This window comes from Myotis davidii, unplaced genomic scaffold (genome assembly GCF_000327345.1).
Source record: "Myotis davidii unplaced genomic scaffold, ASM32734v1 scaffold44, whole genome shotgun sequence".
NCBI lineage: Eukaryota > Metazoa > Chordata > Mammalia > Chiroptera > Vespertilionidae > Myotis > Myotis davidii.
The window spans coordinates 6,238,327-6,258,280 of record NW_006299705.1 but is presented as its reverse complement, the minus strand read 5'-3'; the positions used below and the strand labels follow the sequence as shown (position 1 = coordinate 6,258,280).

The 19,954-nt window shown below is 36.3% G+C and overlaps 1 protein-coding gene across 1 annotated transcript in view; it reads right to left on the bottom strand.

Moving 5' to 3' along the window:
- The window catches only part of MSH3 (mutS homolog 3), a gene marked incomplete at its 5' end in the record, with an annotated part of 124,600 nt that overhangs the window by 24,061 nt on the left and 80,585 nt on the right, over positions 1–19,954 (bottom strand). The window contains 3 exons of the mRNA XM_006775579.2: positions 5,848–5,959; positions 11,700–11,807; positions 17,268–17,384. Coding sequence (XP_006775642.1) covers positions 5,848–5,959; positions 11,700–11,807; positions 17,268–17,384 — 337 coding nt within the window. The remainder of the gene's footprint in view (positions 1–5,847; positions 5,960–11,699; positions 11,808–17,267; positions 17,385–19,954) is intronic.

The window sequence follows — 19,954 nt, the reverse complement described above, 5'->3', positions numbered from 1 at the left end:
GGGGGGAAGGGGTTTGGGGTGCGGGAAGAGATTGGACAAAAATCGTTCACCTATGGATGAGGACAGTGGGTGGGGAGTGAGGGCGGAGGGTGGGGTGGGAATTGGGTGGAGGGGAGTTATGTTGGGAAAAAAGAGTAACTAATGTAATAATCTGAACAATAAAGATTTAATTTAAAAAAATAAAAAATAAAAAATAAAAAAAAAAGAAGAAGCAACCTGAACTGGATAACTACTATGACTTTCTCATGAAATATTCACTGATCTGTCGATATGTGTGCTTTTTATATTGCTTACATTTAAAATCTAATAAGTTTTACTTGTCTATCTTAAAACTACAGGTATTATATGTCTAATTACCCAAGGCCCTAATTTGGATTGGCATAACTAAATATTTTGAAATTTTAAATAAAATGAATTGATTTTTTTAACTGGCAAAAATGATACAATAAATAAAAAATATGGCCCTAGCTTGTTTGGCTCACGGGATAGAGCAGTGGTCAGAAAACCGCGGCTCGCGAGCCGCATGCGGCTCTTTGACCCCGTGGCATGGGCCACGAAGTTTCAATCGCACTGTACGTGCACTCCCGCATGTGGTATTCTGTGGAAGAGCCACACTCAAGGGGCCAGTTTGCCGACCACTGGGATAGAGCATCAGCCTGTGGACTGAGGGGTCCCAGGTTCAATTCCGGTCAAGGGCACATGCCTGGTTGTGGGCTCGATCCCCAGGAGAGGGTGTGCTGGAGGCAGCCAATCAATGATTCTCTCTCATCATTGATGTTTCTCTTTCTCTCTCCCCTCTCCCTTCCTCTGTGAAATAAATAAAAAATATTTTTAAAAAGAAATAAAAAATATGGATAATCCTCTATCTATTAAAGAAAGTAAATCTGTAATTAAAAGCCTTTCCACACACAAGAAAAACTCCAAACCTAGATAATTTCCCCACTGAATTCTTGCAAACATATAAGAAATAGCACCAATCTTACAAAAACTCTTGTAGAGAATAGAACAAGAAGGAACTCTTCCCAAATCATTTCAAAAGGCCAACATATCTTGATACCAAAACCTGACAAATACACTACAAGAAAGAAAAATTACAGGCCAATTTTTTCCATAAATATATATGTAAAACTTCTTAATAAAATATCAATAAGCCAATTCAAGGATATCAATCATTTAGAGTTTTGAAGAATACAAGGTTGGTTTAATATTCAATAACCAATCAATAATTTACCACATTAATAAAGAAGAGAAATTATATGACAATCTCCAATGACAAGAAAGCATTTGATAAAATTCCATATCCATTAATTTAAAAAAAATGCAAGAAAAGGAAATAAAAGCCATAAGGATTGAAAAGAAAATAATGAAACTGCCATTATTCCTACATGTTATAATGTGTTCCCAGAACATCTAAAGAAATCTATAAAAATTATTAGAATCAACAAATGAATTTAACAAGATCGTTTGGTATAAAAATTCAGTATTCAAAAGTCAACTTTATTTCTACATGTTAGCTACAATTGAAAAATTTTAAATGTTAACTATATAACTTACCACAATAGCAAAAGAAATCAACTACCTAGAAATAAGTTTAACAAAGTGAACAAGACCTCTATACAGAAAAGTACAAAACATCACTGAAAGAAATTAAAGAAGACCTAATGAAATGAAGGAATATACCATATTCAGAGACTAGACAGCTCAGTACTGCAATGTTACAATAATTTTGTGTAATTCTGGCATATAGACATACAAATAGACCAGAGGAATAGAACAGAATCCAGAAACAGATTGACATATATCCAGTTTGTAAGTTTATGACAAAGGTGACCCTGCAGCACAGTGGAGAAAGGATGGTATTTCCAATAATTGGTGCTAGGTCAAAAAGATATCCATACAGAAAAATAAAGAATCTTGATTTCATAATTTACATCCTAAACAAAAGTCAATTTCAGGTGGATTATAGGTTTGAAAGACAAGTGGAAAAAATGAGGTAACCAGACAATAACATATGACATTGGGGTAGACAAAGATTTCTTAAACAGATCATAAATTACAATTAACTATAAAGGAAAAGATTGAAAAATTAGAGTGCATTAAAATTAAGAACTATTATTCATCAAATGATGCCTTTAAGAGAATGAAAAGCTGCATGTCAGAAGATATATGTATTATACATTTAAACCTATTTCAGTGAAACTATTCCGTCAGTGTTATGACTGTGAGGGCTTTTCAACAGCCTCTTTACCTTCTGTACAATCTGCCTCAGCAACAGATCTAGAATGGAAACTCCCTGTGCATACACTAGGATCACTCTGAGCCCCATAACTCTAGGCAGATCCTCTCCTGGTTATTATACCCACCTCTACCTTAGGATGTCCACCTAATGTCCCACAAGCCCTTAAAGTCACAGTTCCTTTCTGTTTGGTTCTTTGCTATATTCCTAACCAGGAAACCTAATATAGCAGGTCAAAAATAATGTTAATTTGTTTATTGCCAATTAGATATCCTCTACTAGAATCTGTTGTCAATTTTTCTACTGGGCAATCTTTTAGTTCCCTCATAGTCCTTTAAAGTATTCTATTAGTGCTAATTTAATTGGGTATATCTCCTACTAGATTAGGGACATATATCTCTTTCTTCTTTGTAAGCCTGACATCACAAACAATACCGACACAAAATAAAGTGTCAAAATCCATAAGAACAAAATATTCATAAAATAATGCTAATAAAAAAACTCATAAAAAATGCAAGATTGTGAAATGTGGGAGAAAAAGTATTCTTAAAACCAGGAGCGGGAAAGAGAGCAGAAAGTTGGCTTGTTTAGAAGCACTATAACAGGTTAATGTAATACAAAATCCAGAAAAGTGTACTTATAATGACATGGAAAAGAAACCATGCTTAAAATTACATGATTATCAAAAGCAACAATGCCATTTGACTTTCAGAAAATTATTTTCAGGGTATATCTTATAATAAACATCTTAAAAATATTTTAAATTGACTTTTAACTCAACATAGTAAGTTCTTTTTAACACTATCCCTTTATACCCTGAAAAATAGAATGCACTTCACCATAGCAACAGTTCTATATCAACTCCTACTCAAGTTAGAAAAAGCGTATGTAAAAGAATCGAATATTCTGGAATATTCTGAGATTCTTGCTGGAATACATCAGTGCATTTATTTTGTAAAAATTTAAATATAAGAGTTAAATGTTTCTTTAAAGCATTCTTGTAATTAGGCGCAAAGCTATTTTAGTTTCTCAAATCTGGCTTTATTAAATAGTATAAATACATTATTTAAAAGAAAAAGGAAAAAATGAAAAGGGTATAAAAAGAATAAAATCAACATCACAGATAAAAACTTGGTGTCACACTGGCTGGTGTGTTAGGGGATGGGAACAGAGACAGGAAATGATGTTTAAGTGATTTATAAGTAAAATATAAACTAAGGTACTAAATGCTATAACCATATATTTTCTCAAGAAAAGCTATACCCTACTGGTATTATGGGAACTGAAAATTCTTATGTGCACATAAACTTCCTTTAAAAGATAATAAAAGCATTAGTACTTATTAACTTGGCTTGATAAATTAAGTAATTTACAAATTCCCTAATGAGAATGAACAAGTTTATAGACATGGGGGATTGGGTAATATACTACCAAAAGTCTTTATATGATATAAAAATGTAACATTAAATTAAAAGTAATTCAAAGCATTTCCTTCCACTTACCACCCTGTGGCTAGCCAAATTCACCAGGCGCACATCTTTGTCATCCTTGCTCACAGCCCAAGATGGCTGTTATATTCCCAACACCCCCTTATGTTCTCGGCTTCCTCCCTCTAATTTCCAGCTGCTCCTCTACATTTAAATTCTTTCACCGTCCTCTGAAAAATTCCCAAATACTTCTACGTTTCTAACCTCATGTCAACATTTCCTTCATCATAACACTAGCTTAAACTGAAGCCTGGCTGTTATTCCCCTGCAATTCTCTCATGTGGAGGCTGAGCTGTTTGCCACATCCTACCTCAAGTATCTCAGGGTTCAGAGGTTCTCCCATATCTGCTTCTTTAGGGCTTTACCATATGTACTTGTCCTTAGTGCAGACATCTACAGACTGCCAGGTCACCAGTCTCCATCCCTTGATCTATGGTTATCTTGGATGATGTCAACATTCACATGGATGACCTTTCCCAAACTCTTCCCCTGATCTCGCCTCCATGGCCATACCTAGGATCTTGCCATCACCCAGAAGAACATGAACTCTGAAATCTGAAAGCCTCCCATCTCATTCTCTGATAAGACCTCTCCCACCTAACTAAGTCTACATATTAAGTCTTTGATCTCATCGCCAGGTTAATTTTACTCTAAGTTGACAAAGACTCTCTCTTTGACCAATCTCTAGTCAGGCCTCAGATCTGTCTTATAAAAACCGCACCAGCTCTGTAAAAATCATTCCCATTACCCTCCTCACGTAAGAGACCAGAACAAACAGCTCACGGTCACATCCTTAGGATGATTCCATCTCCCCTTAAAGCGCATGCCTGAGAAAACAGCACAGTCAGTAGATTTACTGTTCGTTCCAGCCAAAACCTGGTGATAGGCAGAAGCACCCCAGAGTCCTCTCTTACTTCAGAAAGCTTGCAATTATAAATCCTTTCTCTGCCCCTTTGAGATATAAATCTTCCACCAAGAGCGAGTTCTCAAGGACTTGAGAATCATCTCTTTGAAATATAAACATTTCCTCCCCAGGCCCTGTAGAAGGGTATAAGCACTAGTTGCCAGTTAGTAAACCCAGACAGGTTTCACATTAACCAACCCCCTTTCCTGCTTTTCCACGTCCCTAAATCTGCTCATCACCCTCCCACACTCACACCATCCCCTCTCCTTGTTCTCTCATTGTACCTTTAAAATGCCCAGTCACTCTGCAAATACAGAAGATGAGTTCAGTTCCTGTTGGACTCTTTACTCTATTGCAATATTACTGAACAAAACTGCCCTTATGACTTTAATTAGCATATGGTGCGCTCTCTCTCTCTCTCTCTCTCTCCTTCCCTCCTCCCTCCCTCTCCCTCTCCCTATCCCTCTCCCTCTCCCCGACTAGTTCACTTTTCCCCCCAGCTTCAATCATTCTCTGGCTAGTACAGTAGTCCCCCCTGATCCGTCATTTCACTTTCCAGGGTTTCAATTACCCCATATCAACCAAGGTCCAAAAATATTAAATGGAAAATTCCCAAAATAAACAATTTGTAAGTTCTAAATTGTGTGCCAGTCTGAGTATGGTGAAACTCTTACCATCCTGCTCCATCCTGTTCTGGATGTGAATCATCCCAAACTAAATTGTAACGGCCTGTCTTCCCTACTAGAACACGAGCTCTCCGAGGACAGGAGTATCTCTGCCTTGCTTACCACTCTCTATCCTAATACTTGCTTCACTACCAGGGCTAAAAAGGCACTCAGAAAGTACATGTTAAAGGAAAAGATATTTAGGATCATTAATGTTCTGTAAGACAACGCTAGCCCAGATGACAAAACTTCTCATCACTGAAATCAGCCAAAGCATCTGTGATTTTTTCACAGAATATGTGAATACAGTGGAACCCCAGACAAGGCATATAACACAACACACTAACAGAATGTGCAAAACCATGGTGTGATTCCACTCCATCAGCATTTGTGTGCATTTATAAATATAAAAAGAGCACCAACTTCATATTTTAGCTATCGCCAAAAATTAGTCCATTTAAAGCCAAAATTAAAACTTGGGTAAATTTTTATTTGGTATTTAAAAGTTCCATGTTATCAACCTTTTACTTATTTGGGGCATAATGTAGAACTTACTGACAAATTTGTACTGTTGGGAACATACTGATCCTGTTCTCCCAGCAACACGTCAATCACAGGGTGCCGGCCATTTTTTATGATGATTTTCCTTTCTTCTAGCAGAGTTGGTCTGTAAAAAGAAGCCTGTTTTAATTTATTAGGCATAGGAAATAGCCTTTAAAAATTCTCTGCAAGATAACGTGGAAAATTTCTGTGGTCAGTCTTTCAGACAACAAAAGCTTAAACAAGGACTTTAGGAACATATGTCCAGAATAAGTCTTTGAGTATAAAAGTTAAATTTGTAACTATCATACAAGAATTGGGAAGACAATTGTTATAATAATAGTTCCCTAAAGTACAAACTTTAGCAGTCTTGCAATGGCTCCACTAAACTACCTTTACAAGATTCTTTTATATTTTATATTTCTGTTATCCTCTTAGATATTTTCATTAATTAAAAATTAAATTTCAAATTACTGCTACTTAAATCATTTCCAATAATAAGCATAATAAATAAAATCATTTCTAGATTTAGTTATTATATTAATGTTGGGACTTGGGGACAGAATGCCTTAAATTTTTCATATTCTATTTAATTAAAACATCTTTCTATGGTCTTTGGTGTCCTTTGGTACATTTTTTGATACAAAAACACTTTTTTTTTTGCTTTGCTGGTCTTGTTTAATAAGCTTTAAATTTTTTTTTAATCTATAGCTTTATCTATTTATCAGGTCTCAGCATTCTTTGGAAGCTGCTGCATAGATGAGTGAGCTGTTCTCTGTTACTGAATATTTAGACTGTTCAGATTTTTCCGTTTTAAACAACACTGCAATGAACACCCTAACCTGTGTCCATGTGCCTATGTCCACATGTTTCTCTAAGCTAAAGGAAATTCCTGAAGAGGAATTTCTAAGTCAGAGAGTATGCTTTTTTTGGGTGTGTGGGTGTGTGTGTGTGTGTGTGTGTGTGTGTGTGTGTGTGTGTGTAGATAAGAATAGCTACATCAATTTCCTTCCCACCAACAGGATATGAAAGTTGACTTGTTTGTTTATAGCTTCACCTAAAGTTGGTGTTATCAATTTCTAATTTGTAATAATGTGGTAGTGAACTGTGCTATCTCATTGTTTTCATTTGCCCTCATTGACTACCAAGGCTGAACATCTTTTCATCAATTTCTTAGCCATTTGTTGGGCATTTTCATCATAATACCCTGTCAATGATCTCCTTAAGTTCTTTGACACAGAACTTTCACAAAAAAGTACATTTCTGAACTTAATCATAACAACAAGAAATACTACTTTCTTAAATACTTAAATTCTTCTTCCATTGGGAAGAGACATTTGTAATTATAGGAAAAGGACAGTTTCTGAATTTTAGAGCGAAGTCTAAAAATAGAACTTTTATCTAGATGGGTTGTGAATTTACTGTGAAAGAAAAAAATGAAACCATCTGTAGATGATATCAGTTTTAAAATAAAATCTTAGGCGCTCTGCCAAGTGAAATCAATATGTCATATTCATGACACTGACATGATTTCCCTCGAAGGTTCTCACTTAGCATAAAATTTTGAGTGATTTGCTCTGCTCTAAATCTACACTGACTTATTCTGTTGCTATCAAAATTACATAATGACAAAACACTTGCTGACAGAGTAAGAAGCAAATGATAATTCACAGAGCTGAGCGGATACACTAGCAAAGGACAGTTTCAGCAAAAAAGGTATGAAAATTATACTAATGAAATCTATGGCATGGAGGAAGAACTGAGGAAATCTGGAAAAAATGCAATATTAAACTTGAATAAAATTCTTTTTACTTTATTTTATATTTTTAAAATTGCATCTGTCTCTTTTAACCGCCCCAGAGAAACAGAACATGATCTACATTAGTAAAACAGAATACAAATTGAATAGAAAGACCTAGAATGAGAACTTGTGCCTGAAGTAGATAAACTGTCAATGAAAAAGAAAAGCTGCAATTAATGAAATCAAATAATCCATTTGAACTAACTGCAATAGCGCAAATGCACTAAAATATTTTTTTAAAATGGAAATCTACAAAGTATAAACTTCAGATACTTAAATTCTAGCTTAAAATACATTTTAGGTAAGAGTTTCCTATTCCAGGCCTATGCACACTCAATTATATGGCTGCTAAAAGAAAAAACTGATTGCACGCCAGACCGGTTTGGCTCAGTGGATGGAGCGTCGGCCTGCGGACTCGGGGGTCCCGGGTTCAATTCCGGTCAAGGGCGTGTGCCCTGGTTGCGGGCGCATCCCCAGTGGGGGGCGTGCAGGAGGCAGCTGATCAATCTCTCTCATCGATGTTTCTAGCTCTCTATCCCTCTCCCTTCTTCTCTGTAAAAAAGTCGATGGAATATGTTTAAAAAAAAAAAAACTGATTGCACTACTTAAAGGTATGGCATGATTTTTCATTTAAATTTTTTTCAGGTGGATTTTTCTAAATATATGATATACAATTTTGAAATACTTCTTAGCATGTGAAATATTTCCTGAAATTGCCTATTGATAGGTGCTTTGGAAGAATCCTTTTGAGGACAAATAAAAAGTTGGGTAAAGTATAGAAAACAGTTACTTGAAGGCACCTGGTAACTAACAAGACAGCAAGGAATTACCAGGCCCAGATGTGGGGTAGGATAGAGGCTCAGGGAGGGTACCTGCTGACTTCTGAGAGAGAAGCTGAGGCTGAGCACTGTGGACACCTTTGCTCTGGACTGGGACACCCAGGGGCTACACAGCAGGCACAGGAGTGCATCTGAAGTAGGAGGTGCAGTCTATGAAATGTTTGAATCATCTCAAACTCAGATGTGGATTAGGTGATGCCAGATTGTTACACTAGTTAAGTGTCTTAAGATGCCTAATAAAAGCAAAGGTGACTCTTTCCGAAGAAATACATCATCAACTTATTTCTATAAGTGATTTTGCAAATACAATACCAAAGAGTAATCAAAACAATCAGGCATTAAATGAAATTATTCAATGAAAATGAGCAGAAGCAAAAGACAACAAAAACAGACTCACAAGGATTCCAGATATCTAAATTATCAGACACAGACTTTGAGATAACTATGCTTATTGTGTTATAAAAGACAAAAGATTGAGAACTGACAGAGAACTAAAATTAATTTTTTAAAATAATAAATTATTATGGGAATGGAAAATACAACCCTTAAGTTTAGATATTTTTATTAAACATAAAATTTTTACTATACTTAATTCTTTCTAATTTTTGAATAATTAAACATCTTTTGATAATAATAGTTATTATTCACTAAGTGCTTATCATTTGCCAGGTCCTGCTTAGAAGTTTCATACATCTTTATCTCATTTAATCTACACAACATCTCCAAGACACAGGCATTATTTTGTCAATGCAGAAGCTGAGCATCAGAGAGGTTAAGTAACTTGCTTAAGGTCAGATGTTAAATAACCAAGCTAGTATTCAGAACCCCATGCCTGTTTGATCCAAAGCCTACACTCTGAAGGACTTGCCTCCAATAGAGATGCAAGTTTCCCTTAGCTAATCAAGGGGTCTCTTGATATATCTACTGGAAGATGTCAAAAGAAGAAGGGGAAGCATCAAACTGAAAAATCTGGGACCAAACTTGCATATAGTAGATACTCTAAAAAAGTCTGTTAATTTTCTGATGAGTCTAGGAATTAATCACATAGTTGTACAGTGATGTAATAAGATCTATTTTTACTCCTCAGAGTTTCTGCTAAAACTACATCTCTATAAAGAATTTCTACAACTGTAAGATTTATCCCATTTACTAATTCCTAACTTTACTTCTCACGCCTTTATATGGATATATAAAACTTAAATAAGAGTACACGCCTAATTAGTGACAGAGGGTGGACTAGAACCAGACCTACGGACAACAAAGCTAGATTCTGATTATTATATCACACTGAAAATTACATTTATGAGTAATAAATAATATGTATGTTTAGGTGTACATGTAAATATACACGCACACACATATAGGTATAAAATTTCCAATTTGGTGTCCTGTAGCAAACCACATACATGTCCTTCTTTTCCCTCTACCTACAGCAGCAGCAGCAGCAAACAGCAAAAAGCCACTTGAAGAAGCATAAGAAGGCATAAATCAGGCACAAGTATTTTTCCATGGGAAGAGCTTTATCTGAACACACACTAAGTGCACAGGCTGTAGCCAGTCCTTTGCTTAATTCAGAAACAGAGTTCCTCTAGGAAAAATCTGCCTCACAAACCTTTGCAACAAGAAAGGACTCCTACTAACACTGCAATACCTAAGAAAGCAAGCAATGAAGTCAGACTCTTACTCTTTCAGAACTAGATTCAGCTAGAGTAAATTTATGTATCTCATTCTTATACATGATTAATAGACTATAACTTTTCCCCATATACTGCACTGCAAAGTTTCAGTTCTAAAATGCCTATAGTTAACTGATTATGCAAATCTTTTTGTTTGGCTCCTCTGGTGTGACAAGAAATTAGGCAAAAATGCAAATGCAAAGATCCTATTTTAAACAAAACTATTGTGCCTGACACTGTAGGTACACTCCACATATAAACAGTCAGCAAAACACAATGAAACAAAACAGCAAACTGAGTACATTCCGAATCTATAAATGGCATAGCCAACTCCTTCAACTTTCCTCCCACAAATAAATAAATGCTTCACATTTTATAAAAATATATTTTTGACATCCACTATGGATACTACGCTAAATGTAGAGGACATTTAAATGTTAAAAAAATATATTTGATACAAACTAGAGAGGAAACCAAGATATGAAGGCAGTATGGACAGCAAAACATACCTACTAATGTTCCGTGTGCCACAAGCACTGATAGACAATATTCCTCTGTTTTCTTTTTAGTCCTCACAATAAGCCAGCAAGTTAAACAGTCGCTGTTTCTTAGATGAAAAAACTGAGGCTTTGAGCCACAAAGCCACTGAATATTTGTGTCCCCCTCCCATATTCACATATGGAAACCTAACGTCTAATGTGATGGTATTAGGAGGTGATTAGGTCCTAAGGGCAGAGCCCTAATGAATGGGCCAATGCTCTTATAAGAGGCCCAGAGAGCCCATGTAGGGAATACCCATCAGAGACCCAGAGAGCCACCAGCACAAAATTCCGGCCTAGAGGTCCCACAGGAGTAGGCCTAAGCACAGAGCACCAGCGGAAGTGGAGCCCCCACAGAGAACCCCCATAGGGGTGGGCCCAGACACAGAGCCACTATGGAGACAGGGCCACGGGGACTCCTGGAAACCTAAATCACTGCCCATGGGAACAGGGTCTGAAAGGCAGGACCCACCTCCTACCAGCCCCCAACCCCCAATCCCAGTGGGCCTGGAGGACAGAGAATTGAGGGAAAAGATTGGCTCAAGCTTAAGGTTTGGGACTTAAGGAAGAGCAATTTGAGAGCAGTATGGAGCAACTTACCTCAGAATGACTCATACCTTGAGTGTCACCCATATCTGATTTAGATATTTAAATGAGACTTTTATAATTATAAGGTTAAACATACCAGTACTATACCAAGTGTTCAAGGCAAAGCTAACAAATGAAAGGATTGTGCTTTTGTAAAAATGTCACCCATATAAACTTAAAAATTGAAATATATAATACTCACCTCTAGAGTTATCGTGAGCATCTGCTTTCATTGTGTTCAGTGATAGAGTGAGCAAGAGAGGAATTTAATTTTAAATCAAGCTCTATGTGTATAATTTTCAGCTTTACCAAGAGCCCAACATATTTGAGTAATTTTAGTATAAAAACACTAAAATTGATAGAACAATGCCTTCTGATCTAAAGCACTGAAATTGGAGGGATGGGAGGATAGGGAGTATATTACCTGCAGTAGTCTCCTTGCTTAGCAACCTTGGCCAGGGAGAAAATGCAGTCAATAGCTGCTAGGTGATGTACTGCTGTACACAAGGATTGATAATGTTCACCGAAATTCCTACAGAAGCAACAACAAGAAAGTGAGCAAAAATGATTTCTTAGCACCTTTTATTACCTAAGATAAGCTAAAACAAAATCAACAGTCATAACTAGCAGCTAAGAGAGATGAAAATTACATGGAACTACTTTTCCTATTTAATATAATAATTTGATTACTGACGCTTCTTTTTGTTTCATTTGGATAGAACTGTATATTTTAAAAACAGCTTCTATACAAAAATGTCTACTATTAACACCATTATGGCACATTTCATCTCACCATGACATTACAGCTTAGAAATAATTAACACAGATGTAGCAATCATTTTCATTTAGTTTTAATATCATCATGAACGACCCAGATGGGTCAGCTTCCTTTTGTGCTTCTCTTCATAGCATCATCCAAACTAGAAATAACAGTTTCAATGTCTTTCACACTGAATTGGAAGCTTCTCCATGGTGGAGTTCATGTCCATCTTAACTATCATTATATCCCTAACATCCAGCACATAACCTTGTCATAATCTTGAAGACAAGAAGAAAAGGACTTTTCTCAGTGATCTGCTATTATCTTATTAAAAGTGTATAGAAAAATTTACTTTCAGATTTGTTTTTTAAAAATAAGTCACTGCCTCAAATCTTTGGCTAATTAAATAGCTGGGCCCAATAAATAAATAAATAAATAAATAGCTGGTGGTCTAGAAGCTTAAAGGACTCTTTATTGAAAGACTTATTCAGAAAAAATATGGGAATGTACACAGGTTCCTCCTCTCTCTCTGTCCCGATCTCTCTCTCTCTCTCTCTCTCCCTCCCTCCCTCCCTCCCTCCTTCTCTTAATTTGTCCTATTATCTCATAACACAGGTATCCCTTACATCCTTTTAAAGAATTACTCCTGAAAAGACATAAGCATTCAGTATAATACTGCTCTTAAAATAGATTGCTCTATTGTATGGTGGGTTATAGGAACTTTGAGATGTAGTCTGTTTGCTTCTTAAAAACAAAGGGTTTTAGAGTGCTTGCTAGCTTGAAAAGGCCACCAGATTAAGCTGCTACATGACCAGTTATTCTTATATTATCACTATATTGATTTTTTAGAATCTGTAATTTTTGATTTTTCTTGTAGCATTAGAATAAAGTGTTCCATGTAAACGACTTTTTTCAGATACTAGAAACATTTTAAGTATCCAGCTTTACTTTTGTGTTAACTATTTATGAATTAAAAAGTATATTTACAGCATATTTTATACTTCTCTGATAACACAGAACGTAATGAACACAATTTGCCTATTTCTCACTGAATTAAAGTGCATCAAAACAAGCAACCTGAATCCCACTAACAGTGGTAAGAGGCTGTGCTAAATCCCAAACACAAAGGAGACTGGCGCCTAGGAGCAGACAGGGGGCGCTCAACTGCCCCCTTAAAATGCCTCTTAGTTTTGAAGATGCCACATGCTGCGAGAACCTAACACCCTTTGAGCAGTTGCCCAGGGATTATGCCTCGTCCTTCCTAGTTGGCGTCAGTTTTTGGTCAGACCATTCCTCCACCCGCTGGACTGTGCCCATTCTGTCCTTGTTTCATTACTGAACCGTCAGTCGTCCTATTCTGGCACTCTCTCTTTTGCCAGAGAACAGCCCCACATGATGTTTCTGCTCTTGCCTCTCTGGACATGAGAATCAGAGGACCTTTGACATTAAAAAAAAAAGCAGTCCATTTTCTCTTTCTCTTACTCCATCCTTCTCAGGTCTCATCACCACAACTCTAACTTGCTAATACACAGCAGCGTTAGGGTGAGGGTAACTGATGACATGAAATGAGTGGCACAGTTATCGGTGGAGATCATTTCAGTTAAAAAATAGTAATAAAAAGGCAGGGAGGCATAAGGTGATTATTTTGATATGGACAACAATGTTCTTTCTCACATCAATTATATTAAGATGTGAATAAAATAAAAAATGATCATAAATCTCAAACATCATCATCATGATAACTCTTATGAAGACTTGTTTGACTTCTTGGTCTTTGTGCATTTTCTATACTTTGCCAAATTTCTACAACATTATTCATACTTCGAAAACGACAATATGAAAATTGGGCAATTCGGATAACAATCTAATAGACTGGGTTTATGTCACAACAACATGCAGCTCTACAACTAAGCCACCAGCCAACTGAAGGAGGAAGCCCAAGCACTGCAATTTAATCTCTGGTCAGAAGATACTGCTGGTCCATAGAGGGCAGATTAAAACACTCGGGTTCTAAAGCTGTTATGGCAGTTTACCATCAGATGTTGCATAATGATACCTGAAGTTAATAAAAATGGAAAATATTTTATTTTTTATTGGCGCTACTGTATGAAAGATATTATAATTCAAAGACTATGCAATTGAGAAGATTATTCAATATCCACAGCCTATCTTCTAGAAGAAGGGACTTTTTTTTGAGAGAGGGTCCCATTCATAGAATTTCTTCCAGTCTTGATTTCTTGCAATATTTTAATCAAAAGTAATATGACCAATGCACAACAGTTAGTATCTCAGTAAGAGACAAATACACTTGTAATAGCTGGTATTCAATCCTCTGATGTCAGGTTCGTGAATGTTTTAAATGACATCCTATTCACACCATCTGGCACCTCGATTAACAGTGCACATAACAATCAACGCTGTTCTCAAGTGGGAGCTCTAGCTGCAAATGCACGTAACTACATTTCAGCCAGTATTCTTTTTCAGATAAAAACTTCAATATATTTTTCTCATTTTGAAAGTAATATATGTACTAGTATATTACATAAACTTCTGAAATCATTACTAGTATTTACAAAGTAAATTAAAATATCCAGAAACCTTTCCATTCAGAAATAATCAGGTGATATTTGAGACTGTGTGTGTGTGTGTGTGTGTGTGTGTGTGTGAATAGACATTTCTCCAAAGAATATAAACAAATGGACAATAATCATATTAACATAAGCATATATATTTGATTATTTAAAATATAAAGATTTAGATGCTGTGCCTATATGTGAATTTTCACATACAGAACTGTATCATGCTTCATACTGTTTTGCACACTTCACTTAATATGTCATGAGTATCATAATCTCCTGTTATGTCATATTTAATGTTGGCTCACTCTTGGTGGTTTCTCACTTGCAACAGATGGTATAATGCAAGCAGATTCTCCTGGGTGAACTTGACAGAAGAGCCCAGGAAGAGGGCTGACTCAGTAAGAAAGGTGTGAGGTCATGGTTTGGTGTATTAACAGAAGGGAACAGGAGAGGCAAGGGCCAATCAAAGATATTTAGGAAGGAAAAGAGACAAATGGGAATTTGATAAGAAATAAAGGGAGAAGGAAGAAAAGCAATCGAGGAGAAGGCCCCCATTTTTAACCGGGAGACTGAGCCTTCTCTAGTCTGACAAGGGAGAACGAAACCCAATTTATCAAGTCATGTATACTATGACTAGAATGAATATGACTTACATCACCAAATCCCAGAACCCTAGGATGTGGCCCTGGAAGCTTGAAGGAAGTAATTTTAGTCCAATTTTCATGTTCTCAGTGATACTACTAAGGGGAAAGCCAAGAGAACCGAGATTCAAGGGCCCTGAAAACCCTTAAAATGGGAAATTGCAAGTAAATGGAGAAAGGAACGGAATAAACCAAATTTCTGTTCCTGGATGCAAGACTCTGAGTCAAGATAACCTCAAAAGACTCAGGATAAGTAAATTAGAATCTCTTTCTGACCCTATAATTGAAGACTCCCCTGGGGAAAAAGAGATACAAACCTTTTAAAAACTGTCACATAATATCTCTTTGGTTCTCCCCCCCCTCCCCACTTGTCAGATTGGTTACTTTATATATATATATATATAGTCCCTGGAGGAACTTGCTGAATATTTGCTGTTGAAGTTTTTAAAGAGAATGACCAAGAGAGATTTGTGTTTAGAGAGGTGCCTACGATTGACCTTGGGCAGGCTTGACAGCCTAAGGGCAATGGGGTACAGATGCCATTATCAGACACCCTGGCTTGAATCTGTGCTCCAATCCTTAACCTATAAGCTACTTCATATTTCTGCATCTCATTCTATTTGTTTATAAATCGAGGGTGACAAATCTTAACTCACAGGGCTCTTGTGAGGAATAATGAGCGAGTATGTGTTAAAGTGCTTAGATGAGTGGTGGTTTAGAGCCAGCGCCTACAGACTCATGAAAGTCATTTGTGCACATCTCTTCCCAGCTCCTGTCCACGGTAGCTTAAAATCAGTCATGGTGAAAATATTTACACTGCAGAAATCGGCAACCCCACAAGCACTACTACTGTTCCAGAGAGCTGGCTGTTAACCATTTACTAACACACTACTGACTTCAATGTGTCAGCATGAACAATGACTATTAATAAATCCAGAATATAGCATATTCTTTAAGGCAACGGCAAACACTCTTCAAAAGAAATCTCATATTATAAAAAACAAAAAGGTGGGGAACCTTTTTGTTTTTCACAATTCTAGATTCAAATAGACTAAAGAAATAACATAACCAAATGCGATGTACAAAAGTTGATTAGATCTTTCATTTAAAAATTTTGAGGGAGGTAACTAAATATATTCTTAAATTAATATTAATTTTCTGCCCAGCTAGTGTGGCTCAGAAGTTGAGCATTGACCCAGGAACCAAGAGGTCACCACTTCAATTCCCAGTCAGGGCACATGGCCAGGTTGCAGGCTTGATCCCCGGTGAGGGGCTTGCAGGAAGCAGCTGATCGATGATGTTCCTCTCTCATCAATGTTTCTCTCTCTCTCTCTCCCTCTCCCTTCCCCTCTCTAAAAAAGTCAATAAAAACATATTTTTAAATTAATTTAAAAACATACATATTAATTTTTCTTAGGTATGGTTAGGGTATTAAGATTATATAGCAGCATATCCTTATTTTTAGAAAATGTATGCTTAAATATTTAGGGGTGAAGTGCTCTAAATATCTAAAACTTACTTTCAAATGTTTCAGGGGGGAAAAGTGTATGAGAGATATAAGACAAATATGGCAAAAGATTAACACTTTTAGGTTAACCTTCAGGGTACATAGGTATTCATTTCAACTATCCCACAGATTTAAATTTTTTCAAAATAAAAAGTTATGGAGGAAACAAAACAATTAACCCACACTTGTCAAACTCTGAAAATGTTAAGCCTTTATATAAGAAAAGTAAACATGGTCCAAGGTAGAATTTCAAAGAGATGACTCTACTAAACATCCTTAGCAGCAAAATGTTAGCACAGTAACAATAGAGTATATTTGGTCTCTCGTCAAAGACTAAAATGAGCTTACATTTCAATGGATTAAAAATAAAATCAGAGGACACATGTACTCAACTATTTTATGGCAGGTCACAAGCAGTAATCCCTACTTTTCTTTTTGATGGAAAGATTTTCCGGTCTATTTCTCATAGCAAAAAGTCAGATTATGTTTTTCATTGTAAACTCACTCTAGAAAATCAAGCCATTCAGCATTGCAGTCAAGGACTAGCTGCTCCCGGAGCTGATTCAGATGTCTGTAATTTTCTACAATAAAAGGAGAGTGGAAGCGGCTCACAGCTTTTGTGCTAGAAGAGGGGAAAACATAAATAGGAAATCAAGGTTACTAAAAAATCAGTAATGCCATCTCTTCATAAAATTAAAGTAGTTATTTATTATTCTCTGATGAACCTTGAAAGTAAATAGCTGTAAACAGAATATTCTTTAATTATGGCCCTGAACTCTGGATTCCAAAGATCTTTGTTGTAAATAAAGTACTTTGAGTTCACAGGACTTTGTTCAGGAAGCTTTTATAATGCATTTTAAATTATATCCATATGGCAAAGTCAAAGTTTAGAATTTTCATTTCATAAGCGGAAAGCTTTTTCTTTAAATTATACTAAATGAAAATGTTTGCTTTAAAAGAGAAAAAAAGATCAGAAGCAAATATGGCAAAATAAGTCCTGACAAAGATGGAAAGTGGATACATTGGTAAAGGCCATACTTTATAAAATATAAAGACTAGCCATACTAGTCTTTATATTTTATACTTTTCTGTGTCATTAAAACATTTCCATGAAAAAAAATAAAGCATTACAAAAATAGCAATGCATAAATTCAGGAAGCAAAGAGGAGTTCTTCGTGGTCTAACTGTAGATGCATGGTGACCCTGGATGGGAAGAAATACCCTGTGCTCCTCCTCTGGGCTTGCGTATAATTTCTGCTTCTTCAAGAAGCTGTAGAGCACATTAGGGGATGCCGTGGGTCCCCACTCAGAGAATCTGGGCCAAGGCCCCAACTCTGCCACTTACTATATGACTTTGGGCAAAAATAACTGACATCTAACCATCACTTTCCTCATCTATAAAATGGGCAAAATAATAGCATCTACCTCACAGGTACTGTTAAAAGGATCAAATAGATAGAGGTTAAGAGTATCTCTGTCATTAGTATCAATGTTAGGACTTGTTCTGTGGTGGTCGTGGTGGTCGTTACTGCTGTTGATATTATTACTACTATAATGAGACCTTCACAAAGAAAAGGTCAGGGTTGAGTGATAAGCAAGTGATGACAGAATGTATTCTGACCTTTGCTCCCCACTCCTGCAATACGCTGTCATAGTTATCTTTAATGTGGCAAGTTACTGGACTAGGGGTAACCCTTTCAGATTAAAATCTGACTAATGCTACTTTAATCTATCCCTGTCAGGATGCCAATGGCCAAACAATAGATAAAAAATTATAATGAAGCTTCCCCAAACTATCTTATTTATTCATTCAATTTACATCACTGCAGGTTCAAAAGTTGCTGGCACGGATTTATGCTTTGTCTGTTGCTTTTAAATTAGCTCATCTAGATTTCTATGCAAATATATTTATCATAGCTTTCTCTTCTGACCAAATTTCAGTTACTGTTCTACATAGACTAACATGATTTTTGGCCATTTCTCTTCATAAAGCATATTTCCATTCATTCGCTGTAGTACAGGACAAACGTAAATAAAGGAAAAAATGCCTGCAAGAAGAAAACAATAACCCCTAAAATTAACAACAGTCAAATCTCAATTACAGCTTCTGGTAACATGGGGGAAGGGGGGAGAAAGATGGTATTTAGAGCTAAGAAACCCATAATTGTATCTTCAATATTCTTTGATAGTGGCAACTGATAATAGTTTTTTTAATTAAAATACTAAATTAATAACCATCCACACATGATGTCAAGATTTTCTTCCAGTCTTAACAGAGTTGCTTCATACCACCACCAGCTATAGCCACTCTTCTACTATCTAAAGCAAATGTAACATTTTCATCTCAAATTCATGCAAGCATATTAATAACAGTAGCAATAAATATTCCATAAAGCACAGGGGATTAATCCTCTTGGGGATTAATGCCTAACCAAGGAAAAAACGCAGTCTCAATGCAGACCTCTAATTTTGTTTTTGATTAATTTATTTTCATCAATTCATGATGTACCTGACAGAAAAGATGTAATGAACTATTACAACTATGTGCCATGAAAAGCATAGAGAATAAAGAAATGCAGGGCTTGGGGAAGTAGAAAATGGAATTTCAGCTTCATAAAAGAAATGTCAAGTATGGCTTTCATCAAGAAGTTCAAGCAACCGAATTAGTCTTATAATTAAAGGTCCCTCAACTTTTTTCTCTCACGTGTTTAAAGTGTACTCTGACGTATAAAAATAGAACAGTAATTTACAAAACAAGAAAACAAATGTTTACAAGTAAAATGCCCTTAGGAAAAAATGTTTTAAAATTCATGAAAAAAAGAATGAAAAATAATTTTTCTTTGGTTAAAGCTCCATTAAAAAAAAAAAATGGTAAGAGGGAGAGAAACCAAGATGGCGGCATAGGTAAACATCAGAGTTAGCTGCCTCGAACAACCACTTCAAAATACAACTAAAGGATGTAACGGACATCGCCCAGAACCACAGGAAGACTGGCTGAGGGGAAATTCTTCAACTAGAAGGAAAGAGAACGGCATACGAGAGCTCAGAGGAGGCGCAGTGCGGAAAATACAAAGGTGCGGAGGTGCGCGCAGAGCGGGCTGGTGGCTGAGGGCACGGTTGTCATTTTCAATCAAGAGGGAGTCTCAGATTCTGAGCTCCAGTCTCTAGGGACCCAGACTCCAACGGGAGAAG